Source organism: Palaemon carinicauda, chromosome 43 (assembly GCF_036898095.1).
Source record: "Palaemon carinicauda isolate YSFRI2023 chromosome 43, ASM3689809v2, whole genome shotgun sequence".
Taxonomy (NCBI): Eukaryota; Metazoa; Arthropoda; class Malacostraca; order Decapoda; family Palaemonidae; genus Palaemon; species Palaemon carinicauda.
In genome coordinates, this window is record NC_090767.1 from 11455821 (window position 1) to 11465307 (window position 9487).

The window sequence follows — 9487 nt, forward strand, 5'->3', positions numbered from 1 at the left end:
TAAAATCAGGAAATTTAAGGCCATTTTCTCTTTGTCTTGACCTCTATTTCTCATCACATGTTGTCCCCTTCCTTCATTGGCCTTAATCTTTTGGTTTTGTGATAACTTTTGCCCTTTAACCCTTTTACCCCCAGGCTCTTTGGAAATTTCCAACCCTTAACCACCAAGGGGTTATTTTTTACCCAGTACATTTTGCAGCATATTTTCTTTAAATTGCTCTAACAGCCTTAATTTTTGTCATAGAGAGGTCAGGTTGGTCTCATTCTCTTGGAAAATGCCTGAATTTTCTTAAAAAATTATCAAAAATATGAAAAAATGAATTTTTATAGCATTTTTTTGCATGGACGTACCGGTACGTCCATGGGGGTAAAGGGATGGCTTTTGTGAAACGTACCAGTACGTCCTTTGGGGGTAAAAGGGTTAAGATTAATAACGCTGATCAAAGATAGTCAAACCTCCTTATTACTAGCAAGTTTTTATTGAAAACACTTCAATGTTCAACACAGTAATAGATTCATTTATTTATCATAATACTCACTTTACATTATTCATCAAATACATATAAAAAGTTGACACTTTTAACATAGATCAATTTTTGGGGGAACTTAGAGAATACGCAATATTAGTATCACAACGTCAGCAGCGGTGATCGTGAGATTGTCAATAATATGTTTGTCGTCAACAATACATCGTCTGAAATGCTGTCTATGTCAACATTTGGGTCTATGCTAAGGTGGTGTGCTCTACCTACCCTCAGTAACAGACTCCTGTAGCGGCCCCTACCTGATCGTCTTCTTCTTCTGTTAGCCAATAGGTAGATAGAATTCAGAGATCCAATGACAGGATAGATATCTAAAGGGTAGAATTCTCTCCGTCAGTGGCATGGTCAAATTTTTCTATGCCAATGGAAAGGTTGAATTCTGTCAACATATTGCAGAAGAAAACAAAAGTCTTTCACTGGTATGATAGAATTCTATCTGCTGATAGCACAGCAGAATTCTGTGTGCCATTGGTTGGAAAGAATTCTTTCTGCATTACAGAATTCAGACTGTCAATTAGATAGTAGAATTATTCTATCGACTCAAGAATTGGCTGTTTTTTTTTTTTTTTCAGATATTGGTATGGTAAAATTGAATACGCTCGTAGCTCAAAATTTGTCAGCCCTCGATACGATAGAATCCTGCCTTGTAATGTAATAGAAGAATTCTATCTACCGAAGGCGATGAATGATGGTTCTCTGAAAACAGAACAACAACAACAACAACAACAACTTGAAGTTCAGCTCCTCTCACTGTTGTTTCTGCTGCTGTATGGAATCTGTGCTATCAAATCCAGTTGTTACATCACCCTCTGGCCAGGTGCGTGGTCCTGGGGCCTTGCGCGGCCACGTGGACGAGCTGCCCCCCGCGCAGATCACAGTTGGAGGAGGTACAGCCACTACGGGTGGCCTACTCCCACCACCTCGGAAGGAGGTTGTCATATCCTGTCCGTGGTAGAAAGTGCCGCCGTAATAGTCGACCACCTGGGCATGACGATGTGGCTCAGGTGGAGTTTGTGGTCTAGCGACACCACTCTGCTGCTGCTGCGGATGTTTAGCAGTGGACAGCACCGCCACCAGAGGGCTCCTGGGTCATACTTGTAGCTCCTCAAAGGGTGGTATCTTTCCTCGAGGTGGACCCGGTACCTGAGCAGGCAGTAATGGCTGAGTCTCTGATAGCAGCCGCGGTGGAGGTGGTGGCCGGGGCATCATCATAAGTTGTTGTTCTTGCTGCTGCTGCTGTTGTCTTTTCAGTTGTTGTTGGTATTGATGCTGTTTCTGCAGGGTATCTGACTGTAATTTCTGCTGGTGCTGATGTTGATGCTTGTGGCCTCCTCCATCAATCATGGTGGCACTACCATTGGGTATAGTTGGTGGAGGGGGTATGGTAACACAATGACTTTCTAAAGTTAACGGGGTATCGGCAAAGGCAGGGGGGCACTCGGCAGAGATATGCGCAAAGGGATGAGGAGTATGTGAGAGGGGAGAAGGGGGAGGGGGGGCTTTTGACGACGACGACGACGACGTCACCACCGGCATGGGCAACTTCATCACTTCTAAATTGATGCTGCTCGATCCTAATGTAGGACCTGTGGCACTGCTGATGGCTGCGGCCATTTGATGCTGCTGCTCACCACCACCGCCTCCGCTGCAGCTGCTCTGACTGCTGTCGTGCTGATTCTGCTGCTGCTGCTGTTCCTGTTTGTTGCCCATCCGCGATCTGTCTCTTTGGTAATAGACCCCGGCAAAGATGAGCAGGTTCAGAATAAGCAAGGACACCCCAATGGCAATAGTGACAGAGAGGGCAGTCGAGTAGGCCATATATCCAACGCCCTCGGGCTTGGTGGCCTCTGCGTGAGCTGTGGCATTCGAGAGAACATCTGGAAAGGGATCTAACATGGGATTGCGACGGGGAATACGAGGGGTGGTCAACATTTGGGAGAACTCCCGTGGTGGAAGGGTGGTGGTAGTGGTAGGCATTGGGGTGGTTGTGGTGGGGGGGAGAACGTAATGCCCAGCCATGTGCTGGAGTGGCCGAACGGATCCAGAATACAACTCGGGCGAGTCAAAGTGCGCGAAAAGATGGTGGAGAACGGAGAGTTCTTGAAGTCTCTCCTCGTCGTCTAGGTGCTGATTGTCTGGGTCCCTGAGGGTCAGGAACTCCAGACGTCCCACTCGTTGTAGTTGGGGCACCAGCCAGATCCAGAGAGCGAGTTGGTGAGCGCGGTAATGATCTTTCATTCTAGGGCGACTACCTGCAATAAGTATTGTCGTGAATTATTCCTGCTATAATTATACACCTATATAGTAATATAAACAATGGATAATATATATATGTGTACATAGATTGACAGATATTCATGGTATTTTGATAATGTTTCCCTTTGTCCTCCTTATACTTTCCAACTACATGTGACAAATATCTCATTGAGATGGTCCATCCATCCATATACCAAGGCACTTCCCCCAATTTTGGGGGGTAGCCGACACCAACAATGAAACAAAACAAAAAGGGGACCTCTACTCTCTATGTTCCTTCAGCCTAATCAGGGACTCAACCGAGTTCAGCTGGTACTGCTAAGGGTGCCACAGCCCAACCTCCCACATTTCCACGACAGATGAAGCTTCATAATGCTGACTCTCCTACTGCTGCTACCTCCGCGGTCATCTAAGGCACCGGAGGAAGCAGCAGGGCCTACTGGAACTGCGTCACAATCGCTCGCCATTCATTCCTATTTCTAGCACGCTCTCTTGCCTCTCTCACATCTATCCTCCTATCACCCAGAGCTTTCTTCACACCATCCATCCACCCAAACCTTGGCCTTCCTCTTGTACTTCTCCCATCAACTCTTGCATTCATCACCTTCTTTAGCAGACAACCATTTTCCATTCTCTCAACATGGCCAAACCACCTCAACACATTCATATCCACTCTAGCCGCTAACTCATTTCTTACACCCGTTCTCTCCCTCACCACTTCGTTCCTAACCCTATCTACTCGAGGTACACCAGCCATACTCCTTAGACACTTCATCTCAAACACATTCAATTTCTGTCTCTCCATCACTTTCATTCCCCACAACTCCGATCCATACATCACAGTTGGTACAATCACTTTCTCATATAGAACTCTCTTTACAATCATGCCCAACCCTCTATTTTTTACTACTCCCTTAACTGCCCCCAACACTTTGCAACCTTCATTCACTCTCTGACGTACATCTGCTTCCACTCCACCATTTGCTGCAACAATAGACCCCAAGTACTTAAACTGATCCACCTCCTCAAGTAACACTCCATTCAACATGACATTCAACCTTGCACCACCTTCCCTTCTCATACATCTCATAACCTTACTCTTACCCACATTAACTCTCAACTTCCTTCTCTCACACACCCTTCCAAATTCTGTCACTTGTCGGTCAAGCTCCTCTTCTGTGTCTGCAACCAGTACAGTATCATCTGCAAACAACAACTGATTTACCTCCCATTCATGGTCATTCTCGTCTACCAGTTTTAATCCTCGTCCAAGCACTCGAGCATTCACCTCTCTCACCACTCCATCAACATACAAGTTAAACAACCACGGCGACATCACACATCCCTGTCTCAGCCCCACTCTCATCGGAAACCAATCACTCACTTCATTTCGACATTGAGATGGTACTATTCATTAATGGAGCTAGTTTGATTTCCAATAGGAAAAGGGAGCCTGAATTCAACCTAATTAACAAAGCAGTCAGCAGTTTCCAAGGTTTGATTCCGTATCAGGTTAGGTTAAGAAGTGACCATATAACATTGCCTATTGTTAGATAATAGTGTTCCTCCTAAGTTGTTACAGTTGCTCAAAATACTTCTGAAAGGTTTGGTCTAGGTACTTAGGGTGCTTACAACTTCTTCTTGGCCTCGCTCTCGGTCCAATGAGGGTCTTGGCAAAATTATGAATTGAAGGAAAAAGCATCATTGCATAGGAATAAAGTTCAGTGATAATAGAAAATGTATTGATGCAGTGAACATTATTAGCCTGTTATTGTACATATTGAATTTTTTCTATCATGACCGGAGTGAGAATGGAGCGAGAACGGACTGGTGTGCCAGTGTGAAGGCTTCTATGTAATAATATTTGACCGGAGCTTGACTGGAGCGAGAGCGGAGCGGGACTGGAACGATATAGTGTGAATCAACCCTTGAAGAGCAGACTAGAAAGTATAAGGTCCCCTGATGAGTGGTGAGACAACAGCCTAATGAACCTTAGCATAAAAGACTAATAAGGAGGAGCAGTGAAAAGAAAACATGGGATATCTAAGCATAGATCATAAGTGACAATAGAAGGGAAGACTAGAAAAACTTGGGTTGGAATACAGTGGTCCCTCGCTACTTCGTGGTTCGACCATCGTGGATTCACCACTTCGCGGATTTTTTTCATAACCCATATATATATACATATTGGTAATAACAAAATCAACATACTGTACTGAATAATCAATATAATCGATGCAAAAACTAACCTATACACAGATGTGTACAGTAAATGCGTTTGTTTCTTCATTATGATCAGAGAAACGTAAACAAAACATTGGTTGCCATTTTTTATCGTGCTTTTTGGCGTGTTTAGGAAACGCATGATATAAAATCGCCTTTAATATTTGTGCCTGTTTTAGTTTAGGGTACTGTAGTACATGCATTAAGTGTTCTGTACATTAAAGGGTAGTTTGTTAACAGTACTACGTACAAGGGAAGGTTTTAAAAGTCTGAATATACATGTTAAATAAATAGGTAAATATGGTGTCACTACTTTGCGGATTTTCAGCTATCGCGGCCGGGTCTGGAACCTATCTACCGCGATAAACGAGGGCTCACTGTATACATGTATATAGCAGAAGGATAGAGGAGTGACTTTGAAACTAGCCATAATAAGAACCATTATTATTATTAGTAGATGAAAAGTCCCAGTTTGTATGTTGGATTGAAAACTTAGATATAGGATATACTAACCTATATACAAGTATTTTTGGTAAATGGGATCGTATTTTTCCCAGACAAGTTTTTTGAACTTGCTTTTATCCTTGGCGTTGGTCGTGAGCTCTTGGCCCGGTCTCAGATTGGGATTCCTGGAAGAGAAAAATCAAGTTAGAATGATTGTCTGCGTATCATCAATGACACGTCAGTGTGTCTGGCGTCAAGTGAAACCATTATCGTCTCCATTCATTCACTCACATCTATATAGGATCATTAACCCTTTTACCCTCAGGCTATTTGGAAATTTCCAACCCTTAACCCCCAGGGGGTTATTTTTTTCCCCAGCACATTTTGCAGTATATTTTTTTTAAATTGTTCTAACAGCCTTAATTTTTGTCATAGAGAGGTCAGGTTGGTCTCATTCTCTTGGAAAATGCCTGAATTTTCTGAAAAAGTTATCAAAAATACGAAATAAAACATTTTTATAGCATTTTTGTGCGAGGACGTACCGGTATGTCCATGGGGGTAAAGGGATGAGTTTTGTGAAACGTACCAGTACGTCCTTTGGGGGTAAAAGGGTTGAGTAAGAGACATTCATCAAGTGAAAATTCTGAATAATCATTCATTTTGTCTATTATTGAAGTCAATTTTGTGTTTGCATGTTCAGCAACCTTCTTCTTTGTCCCGGTTGCTTGTTCCAAGGAGATAAAACCCATTCCAGAAACATCATGGTCCCCCCCTTTGAAGGTTCAGTTTTGGATACAGCAGCAAGAAGGGTATGGGGGAGCATGCCACTGAATTATGGTTAATAAGGAGTAGCTATGACCCACACAGCACACATTCCCAATGAACAAATTTAAACCTATTCTTATCCTAGGAATTATAGAGGTTTCAAGTTTGGTTACGATGAAAACAAAAGTCTTCTCCTTACTTACCCAGTCTTTGCAAAGTTAGCAATGTAGAAAAGCATGGTCTCGGAAACCAGGGTGTCTTGGTGCGTCCAGTTGTTGGCAGTGAACACACCCAACTCGCCGACCAGTGGCGCCCCGAAGATGTAAGCCAATTCATCTCCGTGAACAGCTCCTCTCACCGACTGTTGGAGAAAACATTCCATCAAATCTTTGGAGTGATTTTTATCCTTTTTTTGTTTCATTTATGGTTTAAAGTTGTGTGTTTTTCTCCTGTTTGACATCAACAAAGGGGATAAGTGAATTCTAAGTCTATTCATCATCACAAAGTTAAAGTTGGAACAGGAATTCCTGGCACATCCTACTCTTGCTACATAGCAAGATTCCCACTACCTCTGCCATCTCTCCTTACACAAAGTGAGGGCGTAACAGAGTGCACCTCCCATGGCAGGAATTCCTGTGTCTAACGGTACATCTGAGGTCAAGATTAGATCTAAACTCGTCCACAAATACTCACATCCGCAGACTCGGATTCCGATGTGGTCGTGTGATCAAAAACATAGAAAAATTGATTTTTGTCTCCTATCCTGAGATTGTTAGCTGTTTTGAGCAATGGCGCCACATACTGAGAGTCACTGAGCGCGGCCAACGTTGCGTCCCTGACAGCTGTTGGTGAGGCGTCCGGATTTTCCCAGTCTGTGTATTCATTTACAACCGAGATGAAGACCTCGTTCAGATGATAGTCGTAAGAGTTTCGGACTGTGGTCCGGAATATTTGATCTCGCCGCTCCACATCTATGCCACTCTCGATGGCACCGTTGCTTAAGGCATTGTACGACTCGTGAGGGACCACCCCGAACAGCAGGTCGTATTCTTTGGTCTGCTCGTCCGCCCTCTTTCGGATCTCCCTCCTGTAGTCGTTACGTATGACGATGCCATCTACGCTGGGGCCAAAGGCATACAGGAACTGCGGTGAGGCCACGTGCACAGTTTGTAACTCCTCCAAAGGCTTATCTTTCAAACAATTAACCATTTGGTCCAGCTCCTCGTTAGATGGCTTCAATTGGGAATCGTGGAGGAGGTTTATACCAGGAGCCAGGCTGGAGGTGCAGTTCAGGGCACGGCCAAACTGCAGGGCGTAATGGATGGGCGTGCCCACCACTGCCCAAGGGCTAAGAGCAGAACCAGACATAAGTATTGTACGATGGAAGAGGCCCGGAGCCACGGCTGTCGACGCCATCAAAAAGTGAATGCAGGCCGCTCCAGTTCCATGTCCCAGTAAGGTGACGCTTCCCGGGTCACCCCCAAATGCCCCTATGTTCTCTTGTACCCAGTGAAGTGCTGCAATTTGGTCAATGAGCCCATGGTTCATGACGTGACCTCTTCCTCTGGGGTCAGCATTGGTGTTTAAAAAGCCTGAGAAGAAAGTCATCAAGGTTAGTAAGATGTGCTAAGCAGGATCAATATATATATATATATATATATATATATATATATATATATATATATATATATATATATATATATATAATATATATATATATATATATATATATATATATATATATATATATATATATATATATATTATATATTCTTACAAAGCTGGTCTAGTGTAGAGTAAATATAATGGCTTATTCATGATATATTTATATATTTCATTTGTGCATTGAAGGGATGAATGGCTAGCTCTTAAGATAAGTTTCTCTCATGTAGACAAGAGTTTACTATGTAAATTACGTAAGATTTACATCGTTGATTTTATTGTATTCTTTATTCAAGTGTATTTACGTTATTTTGAAGAATTAATTTTTTATTTCTCGTTTATTTGTTACGAAGTCTTACGTAAGCTGTTTGAGAGTGTTATGTGACCATACAAGATAGGAACAAGGGCTTATGTAATTTTTTTAAAATTTTTATGAGGTATTGTGTCATGTTTTTGAGAGAATACGCAAAGGGTGTTTGGAGCTTGCTGACTACGAGAGCCGTCTGGCGTTGCGTAAGTACACATTTGAGAGAGCAATACATGGTAACTCTGATGCATTAGCCCAGTCCCTCACACTTCCAAGATCTTTCGGAAGTTTCTGGAAGTAGCTAAGTTTCATATATAAAGGCAACCCCAGGGTTGCATAGATAGATAGAGAATTCCACCCTTAAGACAGCCATCTCCCCTTCTCACTCTCGCACGCAGCTCAGTGTATTGTTTTAAAAGTGTTCAGTGAAATATCGAAGATTTGGTGTGATAAGTTTTTGTAATCATAGTTAGTACTCATAAAAATTCTCTTAAGAGTTTTGTAAACGACCCTGTAGGAAGGTGATAGGTTCTTGTATTGTGAACGAGTTATCTATTTTCATTAACTGTCAAACTTAAATATTGTATTCGGATTTAATTTGAAGTGAAACAAGTGATTGTAAAATTTTAGTCTAACGTTTATCTAGATATAATATTTCAAGTCAAGTTTTTATATAATTTTCAGATCGTAACATACTTGTCCTAATCTAAGTTTTGTTCAGACTTAATATTTCAAGTGATATATTTGTTTTATGCAAATTCTTTTCAAAGTGTAATTTATATAGAATATATTTATTTTTGTAAAGAGTATTATTTCAATCATCAGTGTTTAACCCTTTTACCCCCGGGGTATTTGGAAATTTCCAACCCTTAACCCCCAAGGGGTTATTTTTTTCCCAGCACATTTTGCAGTATATTTTTTTTAAATTGCTCTAACAGCCTTAATTTTTGTCATAGAGAGGTTAGGTTGATCTCATTCTCTTGGAAAATGCCTGAATTTTCTCAAAAAATTATCAAAAAATATGAAAAACAATTTTTTATAGCATTTTTTTGCAAGGACGTACCGGTACGTCCATGGGGGTAAAAGGGTTAATGCATATTCGCTCGTGTCGTGTTAATGATCAGAATTAAAGTTGTTTGAGTATTCGTAATAATAATTACTCAGTTTGAATTAAGTGTACTTAAGAGACCTTTGGATATTCAGTGTTTGATATATTTCTGTCCGGGAGTTATTCAACTGTCTCAGAGTTCGTGTATTAATATTTTCAAGTGTAACAGACTTAATGTAAA

General features: G+C 41.7%; 1 protein-coding gene across 1 annotated transcript in view; it reads right to left on the bottom strand.

Moving 5' to 3' along the window:
* Window positions 1-469: 469 nt before the first annotated feature.
* The window catches only part of LOC137634033 (neuroligin-4, Y-linked-like), a 53335-nt gene continuing 44317 nt past the window's right edge, over window positions 470-9487 (bottom strand). The window contains exons 4-7 of the mRNA XM_068366290.1: window positions 6923-7821; window positions 6433-6590; window positions 5534-5649; window positions 470-2793 (exon numbers count right to left, since the gene is read on the bottom strand). Coding sequence (XP_068222391.1) covers window positions 1631-2793; window positions 5534-5649; window positions 6433-6590; window positions 6923-7821 — 2336 coding nt within the window. The 3' untranslated portion in view covers window positions 470-1630. The remainder of the gene's footprint in view (window positions 2794-5533; window positions 5650-6432; window positions 6591-6922; window positions 7822-9487) is intronic.